The sequence below is a fragment of the Cynocephalus volans genome, chromosome 6 (genome assembly GCF_027409185.1).
Source record: "Cynocephalus volans isolate mCynVol1 chromosome 6, mCynVol1.pri, whole genome shotgun sequence".
Classification (NCBI taxonomy): Eukaryota; Metazoa; Chordata; class Mammalia; order Dermoptera; family Cynocephalidae; genus Cynocephalus; species Cynocephalus volans.
The window spans coordinates 38,116,843-38,134,663 of record NC_084465.1 but is presented as its reverse complement, the minus strand read 5'-3'; the positions used below and the strand labels follow the sequence as shown (position 1 = coordinate 38,134,663).

General features: G+C 34.3%; 1 protein-coding gene across 1 annotated transcript in view; it reads left to right on the top strand.

Annotated features, from left to right (window-relative positions):
• The first annotated feature begins 450 nt into the window (after positions 1 to 450).
• The window catches only part of CFTR (CF transmembrane conductance regulator), a 151,802-nt gene continuing 134,431 nt past the window's right edge, over positions 451 to 17,821 (top strand). The window contains exons 1-3 of the mRNA XM_063101034.1: positions 451 to 674; positions 4,443 to 4,551; positions 16,284 to 16,499. Coding sequence (XP_062957104.1) covers positions 451 to 674; positions 4,443 to 4,551; positions 16,284 to 16,499 — 549 coding nt within the window. The remainder of the gene's footprint in view (positions 675 to 4,442; positions 4,552 to 16,283; positions 16,500 to 17,821) is intronic.

Here is a 17,821-nt window from a genome sequence, read left to right as displayed (position 1 = left end):
TTCAGAGATAATAATTAAGTCAACAAATTGATACAGACTATGCATTAACCCTCTAGCTATTGTTGGTTCCTTCAACAAATAGCTTATTGCGAAATACCTTGTGCTACGGTAACAAGATATAGATGAGCATTAAATAACTTTCTTATCAGTCACAGTTCATTTCATGTTTGAAGTGGTAGAGACCGAACTTAAGCAATTTGTTATAAACATGTGTATAGTTATTTGGGGGCAGTTTTTTAAAAAAATTTTGTTTATTTATTCAAATTATTTAAATTTAGAATGTGTGGCCGTTTGTTTTTCCCTGGAGGAGGGATTGTGCCATCATTGCTGATCCCTTCTGACAAAGTGGCAGTTGCATTAGTTCCAAGGTTGTTGATGTTTTATAGAGGTGTATCCTATAAATATGAAGCCTGGTATTGACATAATTTAACTTATTTTATTCTCATATTTATGCATACATTTTTCCACACACCAGAAGATTTGAATCAGTATCATATTCCAAGTTTATATTGGAGATCAGATCAAGCAGATATTTATATCTGCCTGTCTTTTCTTTATTTTAGCTGGACCACACGAATTTTGAGGAAAGGGTACAGACAGCGCCTGGAATTGTCAGACATATACCAAATCCCTCCTGCTGATTCTGCTGACAATCTGTCTGAAAAATTGGAAAGGTATGTCCATGCATGTTGTTTATTAGTTGAAAACAGAAATTCATAGTTTAACTATTTACAGAATAGAAAACTAACATATTTCCAGGCTTAATTCTTAAAGCGGCATATTTAAAAATAGAAACATCTTATTTTCCTGCTGAAGTCTTGACCAATTAGAGAATTAAACAATGGAATCATGTAAGAAAAATGATCACTTTCCTGAGAAATGACTTTTTTTTTCCCTGAAAAATGCGTATTTGAATTCTGAGAATTTACCCATCTTAAAAGAACACAAAGTGGATTTTGTGAAGACTAACGTAACATCATTATGAAACAAATTATGCATATTTTCTTCCAAAATCTTAATATGTGAATACAAATGTTCTTCCTGGGAAATCTGAAGGTAATGGCTCTTGGCTATCAAAGAAATATAAAATGTTTATGTTTTTGAGTGCCTATTACATGCCAGGTGTAGTATCTCCTCTCGGCCACTCTGGGAGGAAAGCATTCATTATCTCCAGCCTACAGATGAGCAAACTGAGACTCAGGAAATGATGAACTTTGCCAGCTAATGAATGGTATAGCCGTGATTCCAAACCAGGTCTGTACTGCCCATCTCTCTAGTAACTGTTCCCCACTGTAAAGAATTTCTGAATGCCCTTTCCTAAGATTATTACTTAAGACCCTTTTGATTGCCAGTGACAGTACCCAATTAAGTAGTGTAAGTAAATAAAAAGGGGAATTTTTGGCTCATGAAGTCTAAACTGTGTGAAAACCCAGGTGGAGAACTGGTCTTAGGAACTCAGTCGGACCAGGGACTCAAATGCCGTTTGCCTCATGCTGGTTTTATTCTTTCGTAAAAGCTTCCTCTGTGCAGTGGGTTCTCAGAACTCTTTACACATATCTTTACAGACCACAGAGGTAAGAGCACTTTGTCCTTGGCCAAATATGAAAACTTGCAGAGACTCTTGAGTAACATGCTGACCCTTGGACCAATCACAGTCTGTGAATGAACTAGATTAGGTCTTGTGCCAGCAGCACAGGGTCTCATACCAAATGAAAGGCAGAGGGAGTGCAAAACAAAAAGAAAGAAAAGGAGCTACTAAATTACTGCACCAAAATTAAAAAGTTTAATAGACTTGAAATTTGTTTACCTTATTTTAATCAAATTCCTTTTTTTTTGACATTTTCAAGGCAAAGTAAGATATTAAGCCTTATTTTTAAAAATTTTATTGGCTAGTGGGTGTAGCAGATTCATACTTCCAAGATCAAGGGCCAGCTCCTATTAGTGAGCACTTGATGTGTGTAAGTGCCATACACACAGAGATATTTTACTTTTCCATTTTTGTTTTATTTGATCTGTTTTGTTTGTGATGTATCCCCAATTGTCCAGATTAGGGCCTGGCATATAGTACATACTCAATAAATATTTGTCAAATGAATGGTTGAATGTGAAATGGCTGGTATTATATGGAAACCTATAACATTGCTGGACGGATAAAATATACAGACATAGTACATTGTAGGTATATCAGCAAGTTCAAAATAATATGGTAGATATTGAATATCTAAGTTTTAAATGGATGCTGAGGGAAAAATAAATCAGAGTAGGACTGAATTAATTGAAAAATGTATGCTCTAGATATGTTTTTATTTATGGCCAAATAGAGGACATACACCTGAATTTGCAGTGTTAATTTGGCCTAACATTTTTTTTCTCCTGTTTACATTGTGCCCCCCCCCCCCACCATTTCAATTCACTTTGAACAATATACATATTTTGTTTCAATTCAACAACTCTATGCCAGCATAAGTCAATAAAGACTCCTTCCTTCCTTCCTTGTCTCTCCTTTACCCTGTTATTCACTTCTTTTCTTACCAAGTTGGTGTTTGGAATTTATGAAAACATTTGGAAGAGTGACACACCATTGATAGTACTTTTTACCTCTGCACTCTTGGAAAATGACCCTGGCCTCACATTTCATAATTGTCTTGTGACCAAAGCCCTCAGGTGGTTGCCATGTGGTTGAGATACATTGGCTTATACGGCTCAATTTTGTGGCTGTCGGGCTGGATCCTCTACATCACTGTGGTGTGCAAACTGCACATCCATTCCATGATCGTAGCTAAGATATGAACTGTGTAAGTATAGAACTTCTCTTCTGATTTGGGCCTGTTATAGTGCTACCAGAACCACACCATCTACTCTTGCTGCTAGCTGCTTCTCTCAGGCTACAAGTAGTTCAAATGCTACCCATTAAAAAATTCCCTAACCTTGCTTTCCCTCATATGACTACTTCATTCTTTTTTTCTTTTTTCATAGCTAATATTTCTCTGCTCTCCTGGTCTCTAATTTGAAGTACTTTTTTCATTTCTACCATGTTCCTAAAACTACATTGACCAGAGTTACCAGAGACCTCTTATCAGATATAATGACACCTTCCTACATTACTTCACTGTTGACTACTTCTTCACCTTGAAAACTTTTCTTTAGTTTATGTACCACCCCTGTTTCCTGGCTTTCCCATCTGACCCATTCCTCCTTTGATGGAGAGGGTGAATCTGCTCCACATTTATTCCTGACTTCTACTGTGAGTCGCTGAATGTTATGGATGGGAGGTAAGCTCTATGTGTATGAGTGAAAGGTGGGGAAGAGTGTGGGGAAGTATATAGATGGGATAGGGTGCTTAGATATTATAGATAGACTCTAGTTAGCAAGCCTCTGGGTAAAGCCAAGGTCCATGAGCAGGGACTGCCAAGCTTGTCTTGAAATCTCAGTTGTGTATTCTTCCTTTGGAGTGACTTAGAACTTCATTTAGTGTGGTAATTTGATAGTAATGGGAATAACCACTGACAAAATGCAAAGTCTTTATCAAAGTCTTTGTCTAGTTCTTGCCTGTAGTTCATGAAATTTCTTATCTCTGCACAGTTTGAAAATTAAGATGAAGGTAACATTTAGAGATATTTTATTCCCCTATGATGAGAAAAAAAGGCTTTTATTAAGAGAGATCAGTGGCAATCACTAAAAATAAATACAATCAGCTGATGTTCTTTAGTATTTAAAAGAAAACAAGTTTATTAGATTTCAGCTATTTTTCAGATTATTTGATGTTTATTCTTACCAGCAAATATATAATTTGATCCTATTCTCGCTTTTCAAAGACTTTCACTTAGTAAATGATTTTAGTAGCTGTAAATGAGGTTTGACGATATTTATTTCATGCCAGTACTTTTTCTTTCTTTCTCAATTAAAAGCAGATTCATGCCTCTACTTTTTAAAACAAACTAATGGGTTTTTCTCATGTTAAATCACAGAAAAATCCACCTGATATTTTAACTTGTTTTTGGTTCGACAGTTAAATCTTGTAAAATTTGCCACAGTTCTAAACAGATAAAGATTAAGGCATGAGGGAAAAAAATTAGGATATTTGTGTGTTTATTTTTCTCACCTTGTTCTAAGTATAACAATGTGTATTTATAACAGTTGCACTTTATTTGTTCACTCTTTTCATTGCTCTTAAGAAGCCCAGCACTTTTCTTTAGCTCATACAATGTGGACTTTTCATGAAATCAACTGCCTACAGAGTAATAGATAGTGGAGCATGGAATTCTGCCAAATATCTGGCTGAGTGGTTGGTGTTGGAGGGTCTCCACAAGGTTTTGTCTTGTTAATCACTTGGATTAATCTCTTTGGATATACTTGAACAAGTCGAGATATGTTAAGGGAAACAGGACATCTCAAATATTTGCACATGCAATTTATTGGTCCCACTTTTTATTCTTTTGCAGAGAATGGGATAGAGAGCTGGCTTCAAAGAAAAATCCCAAACTCATTAATGCCCTTCGGCGATGCTTTTTCTGGAGATTTATGTTCTATGGAATCTTATTATATTTAGGGGTAAGGATCTCACTTGAAAATTCTTTATTGATGAGATAATTATATTTATTTTTGTGATTAGAGAAAGACTGGGATAATCTGGTGAATAGGTATAAAAAGGTATAAAAGAGTAATCTAACTCCAAACACTGAGACCACCTAAAACTCCAGTAAAGACAAGTAAAAATCCTTTGGAACTAAGATATCCTGGAATGCAGGTGACAATTTACAACTTAAAATGGGTTTAGCAAAACAAATTACTTGTTTTAAAAAAATTATTATCTGTTATGATACATTGCAGATCACATTATCTTACTAGTACGTGAGATTACTGGTGCCTTTACTTTCTCAGATTCATCAGGAGAAAGTGAGGAGACAATGTTAGGAGAAGAATTTAGGTCAAATTCAGCCAGTTACACATATGAATGTTTGTAATATTTTGAAATCATATTTGCATGCTGAATTGTTTTAAAGAAAAATAGCAAAATTTAAAAATTTGTCAGCAAGCGACTTTTGCAATATATTTTTTCAGTATCTTACATCTTCATCAGTGTGAAGAGAGGGGCACACCTGAAAGCCCAGGCTTTGTGGTGTTTAAGTACCCTGGGTGTTCCTCTGCTGTCGTATGTGCCTCTGCTCTATTATTTTCTGCATCATCAGAGCATAATTCGGAATCCTTGGTTGTAAACTGTAAAGGGTGACAAGTTGAAACTTCAGTCTTCAAGTAAAGGTGTGCCCATCATTTGCTTTAGAATGTGACATACCATATGGACTGACTTGTATTGTATTCATATTGGTCTTTATGCCTCAGGAAGTTAGCGGTGCCTCTGTGTCTCCCAAAGAAATGCCACATGAGTTGCATGGCTTTAATTGTTCATACACCCCATGAAAAATATATTTAAAAATTTATTTTGACAAAGATGATTACAATTAGGTCCAGAATGTTTCCTAATGCTTTTGCTAATTTCCTGGAAGAAATTCTTCTGGCTCTTGAAATAATTAATTTATATATACACGTTTATGGAATATATATATATTCTTATAGATATCTCCAACGGTGTGTACGTCTAAGTATTTTATTAGCAAATTTGAATAAGGTAGCCAAAGAATTAATTCTCTTTCAAGATATCTTTGAGATTATTTTTCTCAGTGAGAGTACCCAGAGCTTTGGGAAACAATTTTATTCATAGCTTCTGGCTCTATTTTGACTTAATTTTTAGACAATATGTTTTGTTGGTTGTTTTGAATGAGTGTGTAGAAGTGCAGTTCACTCTGGTCATATGTAAGGATGTAACATTCTCAATAAATGTTGCATTGAAGTGAATGATATTTCAAACAATTGTTATGTCATGCCGAAGATTTCAGTGAAACTCAAAATTTTCCCTGGTCATGTTCTTATCTCACTCTGCTTCTACTGATTAACATAAGCACTAGTGAGTAGAAACTAAGAGGTCAAATGATTAGCCCCCTTTTATGCTCTGCCTGGCTTGTAAAATAACTTATTCCTCTAGATTCCACCGACTTAGAAGTTTCATGTGAACAAAAGCGCCACCTAAATGTGAAAGGTTGTGTGATATGGACATATTTATAGGATTTATTTTTTGGTCTGGTGTACACCAAAAAATAAACATGATATAGGACAGTACCTAATCTGTTCCAGTTCAGTATTAAGACCTTTATGGAAATTATTTCTTTGGATGATCCTAGTAACTCCATGGGGCAGAAGTTATTATCTCTAATTCATAAATTAGGACATTGAGCTGCAGGGAAATTAAGCAACTTTTGCAAAGTCTCACATATGATAAATTTGAGTGATACCCAGTCTCTTTAGTTCCAAAGAGTATAACCCTTCTACCATACCCGATTATGATTGCTATGTAATTATATTTGTATAATGATTGTATTTAGGTACTCAACAGAATGGTGACTCTAGTAACCAGCCTTGGTTCTGCTGAGCTTCTCTACATCTTCTCAGGAGACACAAGCTACAGAAGCTCGAAGGTTGAGGATTCTTCCAGGGTCACTTCAGGGGCAAATCTGGAGAAAGTTCACAGCAGGTAGCAGGACAAAGGAACCAAACAGAATCTTCTCACTTATTTATATCTGGGGAAGGAACTGTGTGTAATCCACCCAAGAGCCAGTAGTGCTAAAGGTCAAACCTATAGACAAAATTAAGGGATAGGAGACTGGAGTAGATGTGAAGACAAATTAAGAGGTTCTTAAACTTCTCAAGATTAAAAATATCCCAGCTAAAGAGATCTTAAAGCTTTTCATGGTGTATTAATTATCCATGGGTGGGGGTGAGGGGAGAGGCAGTTCAGAGCTAACCTGAGTCCTAGGCTACAGCTCTTAGACCAGCAGCATGTTTGAAGGGCAGTCTATTTCCACCAGCTCAACTCCTACTGATAACGAAAAGAACATTGGTGAGGAAAGGACCCCCATGGGAAAAAGCAGCTGAAATGTGTATGATGAGAAGGCATAGAGGGGAAAATTTACATTGGGAATGGCACAAGTGTGGTGAGGCTGTAAGTTTTCACCCTGTCACAGAGAAAAGGCATTGCAGAGGCCATGCAGTTTTAAGTAGTTAAAATGTTGAAAACTGTAAGTCTCAAAGAATTTAGATAACCTCAGTGGTTATTTAGATGAGTGCAGTTTTTCAGAGCATATGATCTCTTGACTTCTTTCTTTTTGTCCCTTATAGAAAGAAAAGAAGGAGAGAAAATTTAGCCATTATAAGACCTCTGTCCTTTTAAAATAACTTGCATCAATGCCTTACTATTTATAGTAATCTTTCTGGGCATTCCTTGTTTCCATTAAATGAGCAGAAATTCTTGAAATTGCTCTAATACTACTCTTAGAAACAGATGGATATACTTTCAGAATGTCTATACATTCTTAGTCCCTCTAAATCAAGATAATTGTGCTATAAAAAATATTTGGTTGATTTCCAGACCAATAGAAAGAAGTACTATAAAATTTGCTCTAAACTGTGAAAGGTTAAGATAAAGGAAATGCCATTTGAAGGAGCTTATCTCTCTGCAATGCTGATGTAATTTTAAATCATATTAGCTATAGCTTTTCACCATTAACCATGCACTTGTTTTTCCTTCATCTGACTCAGCATCCAGATGCAACATTGTCTTTAATGTTTAAGACTCCCAGCGAATGTAGAGGAGAAACTGGCTGTTAAAAAACAGTATGAGAGTCAATTAAGGACAGTCTGAGGGAAGCTAAGGGGAGGGAATTCTGCAAGCAGATTACTGAGAGAATACAATTATCACAATACATTTATTATTGTAAAAAATTTACAAGCATTCACTCGAAAATATTCTTGATTCTCAGGCAGCTCTGGGCATGTTTTCCCCATCAAGTGGAGATACTTCTCAGTGCAACTTGGGTCAAACTACTTTTATTTATTAAATCTCAAGAAGTTTAGGGGCTTAGAGGAGAAGTCCTGATATTCGTGTTGTTGCCAGAGTTTTGAAGTCCTACATTCTATATTACAAAGGAGGATCTTTGTCCCTTACCCTTATGCTTGGGCAAAAACATTGGGTAGGCAATTAATAAAAACCTACTGTTAAAGAAGAGAGGGTGTTTGGGAGAATTCTGCACACCGATAGTTCCTTCCCTGGGCACATTGACTTACGCATTTCTCTTCCATGTGATTGGCTACCTAAGGACTGCTATCTCCAGCAAATCTTCTAGATGTTTGCCGTATCTGGAGTCTTTTCTCATCTTTCTCTCCCATTGCCACATCCTCCTGTATCTACTTTAACCCTAGCAGGAACTTGCACACTACACTTCCCACACTCCCCCCTGTGCTGAATATTACTACCCGCTCCTAGACCCTTCATCCCTAACACACATGCTGTGCTCCCTTGTGCTGCCACTGCATCCTACATCTTCCCCTAGTTCCCAGAACGAGGACACTTGGAAGTTCATGGCATTTCAATTTCTTCTTTTACTTTAGTCTTTAGAGTAACCAGTAGCCTCACCCCAGATAATGTGATCTAATTGGTCTGGGATGGTACCTGGGGCAGTATTATTCTTGAAATGTTTCCAGGTGATTCTAATTGTACAGCCAACGTTGAGAACCATGGTAGACAAGCACTAGCATGATCACTGAATAATCTGACTTTCGCTAGATCTAAGATGAGGGGATTGGGTGTAGTAAACACAGAAGGAACTTTTTTGGTTTAATTTTTTTCTTAATGATAATACTGGAAAAATTTAAAACATAGCAAAATTAATATTAATGCTTTTAATGGCAGAAGGGTGGTACACAAATACTCATATTATTTGCATTTACTTATTTCTCTATATATGCTATAAGCAAGTCTTGAACCAATTTGATTTTTATAGGGCACAGGAAAATATTTTGCTAATGTTTAAAAATGATAGTCAGATTCTAGCATTACTTCAGAAATTAAATTAGTATTTTAACACATCTTCCACTATTGTATTTTCTGGAGTAGACCTATTATTGCTACTATCTTGGCAAATCCAGGAACTTTTTCTTATAAAATTTGTAGAATATAGCTTAGATTTCTAGTGAAGATGTTACCAGTAATAATCAATGAAATTATTAAACATTAAAAAGGAAATATCAAAAGCAGAACATTTTGAATTAGGCATTGAATCTATAAACACGATTCACTGGCAAATTTTTGAGATTCTGTTCTTGGTGTAGTGTATGTATATTTTTGCGAAAACTGCAAAGAGTTGTGGCGAAATGAAGAAAATATTTAAAAATAAACCATCTCTAACAATTCTAAAGTGGATCAAAAATGAATAGGTTTTTATTTTCTATGCTAAATATGGAAATGTTCTTGCTTCAGCAATTAGTGAAAGCCAAAAATTACCATCAGACTCTAGTGTATCAAGTTAAACAAAAATTTGACATTCATGTTTACCTTGTCAAAAGCAGAATCTTAAGCCTTTGCTTTAGTATACTGTATAAGCCAATATTTCTTGTGTCTTATGATAAGTTCTGGATGTATGTGTGTTTACTTTCTTCCACTTTTTTGTATGCATGTTTTCTTTTTATCATTTATTAATGATAGTAAGTTAAATGCAATTTTCTATCCAGATTTTTATTGTTCTCTTAGATATTTTTTCTGATTAAAAAAATAATCAGGTAATCACTGACAAATGTGGTGTTTATTCTTCCAGGTTTTTTCCCATAGGAATATATACTCAATAAAGAAGGGTTGGGTGATCATTACATAATGTATTATGAATCTGCTTCCCCTCCTAATGTACTGTGAATGCCTTTCTATGATATTAAGTGTTTTTCTACCTGATCATCTTAATGAATGATTTGGCTGTACTGTAATTTATTTAATCACTCTCATAGTTGAAAATGTAGATTGCCTTCATTTTTTCATGACTATAAATAGTTCTTCAATACATATCCCTTTAAAAGCTAAATCTTAGCACATTTTCTACTCCCTACTTAAGTGCACAAATGCAAATAAATTACCTTCCAGAAAAGATGTACTAATTTACTTTCCTGGTACTAAAGTATAAAAATTCACTCCTTATTAACAATAGATATTATCATTTAAAAATGTTTTCAAATTGCTAAGTGAAAAAGAGTACACTATTATTTTATTTGAATTACTTTTGGTTCCTAGTGAGTTAAAGCTATTTTTATGTATTAATTGTGCATTTATTTTTCTTTGTGTGTGTGTGAATTGCCTTTTCATGTTGTCTATTTTTATTTTGGTGTATTCTTATGGATATATGAGAGAATATTTTCCCCAGCCTGTCATTCAGCTCATTTTGTTTCTAGTGAGTTTTTGTTTATTTTTTAACAATCAGAAGTTTTAATTTTTAAAAAATCTGCTGCTAAATTTATGCATATTTTTCTTTGTTTTCTGGTATCATACTTTTATAAAGACTCTACCCACCCAAATGTTATGCAAGCACATATCTATGTTCTTATTACTGGATTTTTTACATTTAAATATCTAATCCATTTGGAATTCATTTTGATGTATGTATGAAATAGAAATTTAATTTTTAAAAGACGTGTCTTCAGTTTTTCTATCATTTATAGCATTATCTACCCTTTTTTCACTGAATTAAAATGTCATAATTTTATTATTTATTAAATTATTACATGTGCTTGGACCTGTTCCTGGACTTCCCAGATAAATCAGTTTATTTCTTTGTCATGCCACATATTATTATGGCTTTGTGATTTATATGCAGTAATGTAAACCCTCTCACACACATTATTCTTATTCCTCAAATGTTTTTATTAGTCTAATTTTTTTCCAAATGAAATTTAGAATCATTTATCCATTGATTCAAGAAATATTTGTTGAGTGGCTACTCCATGATAGGTATTGTGCATGCTGTTAGAATTATTGCAGAAATTAAGGTAAATGGTCCTTGCTCTTATGGTGCTAAAAGTTCACTTCCAAAAAATATACTTGGAATTTTGATAAAGACTACATTAATCTTATAGAATAACTTGGGGGAGAATGTAATCTTTCCAGTATTTAAGTTTTTTTTTTTAAGGTTTTAAGTCTCTCATTTATTTGAGACTTTCAAATTATGTCCCAATAATGGTTTGTAAATGTATATTTTAAGAGACATATTATATATCTTAAATATGTATGAGGGTACTTCAAAAAGTTCATGGAAAAGTAGAATTGAAAGATAATAAAAATCTTTTCATTAACTTTTGAAGCACCCTCATATCTTATTGGTAAATAAAGATATATGTATCTTATTGGTATTACAATGTATCTTTTTTTTATATTGCTACTATGAATGGGATACTTATTTGATTAATTATAATATTTAGTATATAGGAATCTATTTTCTTAGTGTAGTTTTTTTTCTTTGCAAATGGCCAGTATGGGAATTCAAAGCCTTGACCTTGGTGTTATGACACTGCACTCTAACCAACTGAGCTAACTAGCCAGTCTTTGGTATAGTTATTTTTAAATCCCTACCTCTCAGACTCTTGATTCACTTAACAAAGACATCTTTGTTATATAGACAATCACATTCTATGCTGATAATACTTTTTGCTGCTTCTTTCTAATATTCATGCATTAATCATTTTTTCTTATTGAGTTGCATTAGCTAGATGTTCCAGAAAAATTTTAAATGGTAGTAATAACCAGTATTCTTCTTGTTTTCTGCCTCTAAAGGTTAATGCTTCTAGAATTTTATTAATTATGGTGTTGATTGTTGTGTTGAGGGAGAAATTCTTTCTCAGGTTGACAAGTACCTTTATTTTCTAATCTATCAAGTTATTAGAAACATACTGAAGTTTTATCAGTTTCCTTTTCAGTTGTTATTGAGATAATCTATTAATTAGTTTATCAATTATTCCTGGGATAAAGACTATAAACTATATTTAAAACAAGTGAAGATGATCATAATGATTTTACTAAGTGACCACACACAATAGAAAACAATGTAACCTTAGAAGTTCTTGAACCAATCATTTTACTTATATTAGAAACAACTATGTTTTGGCCTTGGAACTGTAATTTTTAAAGTAAAGTTATCTTGGGGTTAATTTATTTAATGTAATTGCAGGCCTGTGTCCAGTTTTTTACTGGACTGAAATTTCCTTCATAGTTTGAATATCTAGCAAAAGCAGACTCCCCTGTCTCCAGAAACATCTGACCCTGTCCCAGGTATGCAGGTAGAACAGAAATGGTGGAAGGTTTTACACTCATCCATAGTAACTTTGAGCTTTTGTCTGGAAGATCCTGTGAGAGACCAGATATATATATATATATATATCTCATAAGATGTATTTTAGGCATCCAAATCTTCCCTGGGAGGCTGATCTAAATTGAGACTCAAGATTATTACCACCAGGAATGCAATCACTTCAGCTGTTTTCTAACCTGACCCCCTCTCTCCAGAAGGTCTTCTGAACTCACAGTATTCAGACCTGCATCCCTTTGAGTAGAAAACTTCCATAGTCATGGCAGGACATGGGCCAGGAGAATTTCCCAAGGAATCCTTGGCCTCTGCCATGGGACTCTACAGACTCAGATCATGTAATGAGAGATGTTAGCACTGGAGGGGACCTTCAGGATCAGTTTAATACATCTCTCATTTTTCTTCAGTGTAGAAATCTACAGAGACGGGAGGTGACCAAGGTGGCACAGAGAGTGTAGGCAACATGCTGAGATAAGAACTTGGGTTTCATCACTCTGAATTCAGTGTTTATTTCGCCATCATGCTGGCCTAAATTTAAGTTGATATCCAATTTCTTCTATGATCTAAGAGTACCAATAAATGAATTCCATCTTGATTTGTGTCTGATAAGAAGTGATAAAATATTTTATTGAATATTCAAATAATTTTACATTCCTCCTCATTACAGGCAAGCCACAGTTTGCTTGTACTATTCCATGTGGCAGCATATCAGGAAATTTCCTGTGTCTCAGGAAATAGTCGGAGCAATAGAGAACACACAGCTTTTCATGTACCAAGATTACAGAACTGTGTTTCTCTCATTCATTCCAGATTTTTGTAAAGGACTGCACTCGCTTCATAGATTAAGCTAGGTATCAGTTACCATTGTTTTCTTTTCCAAATAAAAAGAAGTCAGGTGATATGTGTAAATGGTTCTATTGTAAATATTAAAAAACATGCTGCTTAAAACAGATTAGGAAAAACTATAGAAGGGGAGGGAGGGGTTGAAGTGCTGATTTTGTCCTTGAATGGTAACAGCTCTATGTGGTGGTGAGGTTTATGTTGGTTTGCTATTTGCAATTGGTTCTGTTATTGCAATTTCTTCTATAAAAAATGAACTGTTTTATTCTTTGAATATATTCCCTCCCAGAGTAATACTACTAATATCCTTGTGAAAGAGCCACTGTCATTCAAACGATGAATATGTCCTCTTTTGGTTAAGACAAGATAACAATTAACTATCTAAGTGATAACAATATTTAAAATAGGCATTCCATTCAGATTAATACAAATTTTAATTGTTTTGTTATAAATTGCAACTGAATAATAATTCAGCAAATAAGTCTATTGTAATATAGATGACAGATTATGGAAAAATGTAGTGGAGATTCAATGGCAGGGGATTTAGTTCAAATTATTCAACAGGAAAAAAGCTGATGTATATTTCTTTAAAAAGCCTGTATATTTCTAACTCTAAAAATTCTGGGCTACAGCTCAAATTGCTAAAATATTTCTCTTTTTTCTTAGAATACTCTTTTTAGCATTCTGTAGACAGAAATTACTCCTTGGAAATATTTTCATACTTTTTTTGCAATGCGGTGTTTTATCAGTGGTTCTGTATTCTTTGATACACTTTCTATTAGGAGTCTCTCTCTCTCTCTCTCTCTAAATAAATTCTGTAAAAGGGGAAAAGATGTTTATGCTAATCATGATATAAGCAATTGACTTCATGAGCAGTGGTCACAGTTCATGCCCTTCCAGTTATTGTCTTACAATGAACAAGAAGTGATCCTTTATCTGGTATGCATAGTAAACATCAATGCTCCTTGTTCTGTGATTCATGGCCACACAAGATACTTCCAGCATATGTAGCACATGCAAATCCAGTGCCCTTGACTGCAACCCAGGAGAGCATTTTGGCCAAGTGCAAACTCACTCCTAATGCAAAAATGAATCAAAGTAAATGTGGTATTGACATTTGTCTATGAAAAACAACATATAAATATAGAAAAATTCTAAGATAAAATATTGATCTAAAAATAATTTTGAGGATGTAACACATTATAAAATTATATTTGGAGTGTATATGTTTATATATATAATTTTACATCCAAGACTTATCTTAACTGTATATTTTCTTACTATAAGGAGTTATTTTGAAATAAAATGATCTACCATACAAAAAGTTTGGCATGTACATATGAAACTTTATACAGAAAGCCAGGGTGGCACTTGCACTGATTGTAACAGCTTAGCAGTGGAAACAACACAACTGCCCCAACATAGGGCAGTGGACAAATAACCTGATTTATTCACAGGATGGTATGTTAAACAACACTTAGAATAAATGAGGTAGCTATACAAGTATCAGTGGGAGTAAACATCAGAAACACAGTGTTAAGTTAAAAAAAAGTTGCAAAAGGCACAGTATAATGCCATTTAAACCTCAAAACCAATTATATATATATATATATTATAAAAATGCATACCTATGTAATAAAAGTACACAGCATGCATAGAATGATACACACTAAATAGTAATTTGTGCATTATTTACTTTTAAAAAACAAATGATCTTCAGTGGATATGACAGACTGTTAACATATTAGATCTGGGTAGGAGATTAGCAATTTTGTTTTCAGCACCTGCTCTTTGCTATAATTCAAACTCATATTGAGTATATGGCTGTATAAGATGAGAAAACGATAATATTCCATGTTTTTGATTAGTTCAGAAACTTTTTTAGAGGTTTGAATGTTTTCTTACATTCAGAGCTTGGTCTATGCAATTAATTTGAACTGAAGTATTGTATATAAAGTATAGAATGAACAGCTACACAAAGCCAGTGGTCAATCAATGACAGCTATATAGGTTAAGATTCTTTGTGGGGATGAAGTTGATGTAGAAAACACGTCTTCTATGAGAATGAAGGGGCTGATGGTACTGGGCACTCGAGATTTAGAAAAAACATTGTAGAAAATGGAAAAAAAGCAAATTAAGGGGTGAGGCAGAGTAATTCTGAGCAATACTTGGGGGTGGGGGCAGTCAGGCTTGGAAATGCACATTGGAAATGGAACCAATTGGCATAACATCATTTCCTTGCAGGGTTTAACCTCAGATCTCCATTTCTCTAGGTCATTATAAAAGAAAATGGGGGATTATGTGTCTTTCCCCCATTGAAATCAATTTAGCAAGAAGAGTAAGAGTTAGACCTCCTGGGTTCAAACCTTGGGGTTCAAATCTATTCCTTTATATATTCAGGAGAAGAGGTAATGAATTTGATGGACAATTTGGCTTAGTAGTCGAATGAGGACCCTAATGAGGTGGATTTGGGAAACACAACTTCCATCCTCCTTCATTGACACAAGGTGATGAGTCATTGGAAACTGGCCTCAGGTTGAGTCCCCTGGCAGACTCCTTCACTGAAGTGCATATGTATTCTAGACTGGAAAGGGAATGGCACTGGAAATGGCTGACTTTAACCATCACTAGTGCTGGCATGCTCCTGCCTCCTGTTGCCAGCTCTGCTTTACAGATTGCCTTGAAAAGCTATATTCATTCTGAAAATAATGCTATTGCTCAAAACGCTTTTGAAAGTTATATTTGGAAATTACATCAAGTCACTTGGTTTCTTTGACCTCAGTTTCTTCATCTGCAAAGTGAAGATAATAATACCTACTCTGACTCTGAAAGTTGTTTTGAAATCAAATGGGAAATATTTTAGAAACTGTTAAGTGCTATGTAGAGGTTACTAATTAACAAACCATTTCAGAAACTACATCTTTGCTTTATGGCCACTACTCACTTTTTAGTTAAAAATGCCTTATACATAAACTTGCCTCCAAATGACTTTTGTGACAACCAAAAATCAAATCTCATTGTAAAGTATCAGGATATCAGGAGTTTGGTATATGGTGTGACCCTCTATGTAAGCCCATTTTAAGTTCTCCTCTAACAATGAAGCTTGTTGTGTTGAAATTATAAGAGCATCTTATAAGAGCATTTATAAGAGAATTTATAAGAGCATTATAAGAGAGGGAAGTGAAATTTAATTTCTCTGTTTTTCCCCTTCTGCAGGAAGTCACCAAAGCAGTACAGCCTCTCTTACTGGGAAGAATCATAGCTTCCTATGACCCCGATAACAAAGTGGAACGCTCCATTGCGATTTACCTAGGCATAGGCTTATGCCTTCTCTTTATCGTGAGGACACTGCTCCTACATCCAGCCATTTTTGGCCTTCATCACATTGGAATGCAGATGAGAATAGCTATGTTTAGTTTGATTTATAAGAAGGTAATACTTTGCACAATCCCCATGGTACAAATATTCTCTATGGTACATGTTTTAAATGTCATGAATTAGGTAGTGAGCTGGTACAAGTAAGGGATAAATGCTGAATTTAATTTCATATGCCTATGAAATAAGTGGCAAGAATAATTAATGTTTTAAATTTTCATTAATAATTCAATTTACTTCAACTCATAGTTATTGAGCACCTTCTGTAAACTGTCTGTACTGGGTTTCATTTTTGTTTTTTTTTCACTAGTCATGTCATCATTTCTCTGGAATCCATAGTTCCTCATTAAAATAACTTGCACAGTCTGCATAAAAGTCATTGACAAAATGTCATCTTATGGTAAAATGCCATGTATTTTTATGTTCAATAATGACAGTATAATATGTAATTGTTAAATGATAACCCAAACAATAGAAATTTCCACAACTAGTTTACTTGTCACAAGTGGTGGTATCCACTATCTTATTTTGAGTTAGATTTTTGTCATCCTGTGAGTCATGCATATTTAAAGTCTTTGGAAGAGCACATGCATTAATACAATATGAACCTACTCTGTCTGTGTGTATTTTCAGACAAAAGCCCAAGTTGCTGAAGCATGATTTAGGTGAATTCAAAGTAACATTTATCTGCCTTACAAACACTTTTTAAGATCATTTTAATGACTTGATTCAATACCATCTGTGGCTGCTTGGATGGACCAAGTCATTATAGAATGCTGTTTTAGTTGAATCATTTGGGTATACTTTACCCCTTTTCTCTTTTTTCTTTCCCCAATATAAAAACTTTATATACTTATACGGTGCATAGATCTGAAATTCACCTCTAGCAAATAGTCTGTAACAGTTCCATGATATACACACAAGGTCAATTGTATTGTAAAACCTTAATAGCCACACTTACTTCATTGTTCAAAAAAGGCTTTTATAGAGGCAGAGGGAAAAAATGGAGTCCACAGTTTAATCAAATCACCTCAGCTGCAATCTCATCAGTTCCGAAGTACCAGAAAACCATGGGTGATAAATCAACAAAAATTGTATTTTGATCCAAAATTTTACAAAAGTGAAGAAATTATTAGGTTTTATTTGGAATGGAGAATCTACACAGCTTGCATGTCAGAGGAGGTTGAATTCAGTTTAATAAATATTTATAAAAAGTGCTTCTCATCATAATGATTATACCTAAGGATGTGCGTGACAAGCTTCCAAGTGATTTAGGTATACTATCTATTTGATCCTCCCTACAACTCCATAAGGTAGGTATTATTTTCCCTATTTTATGGATAAGGAAACTAAGCCCTAAAAAATACAGAATGAAAGTC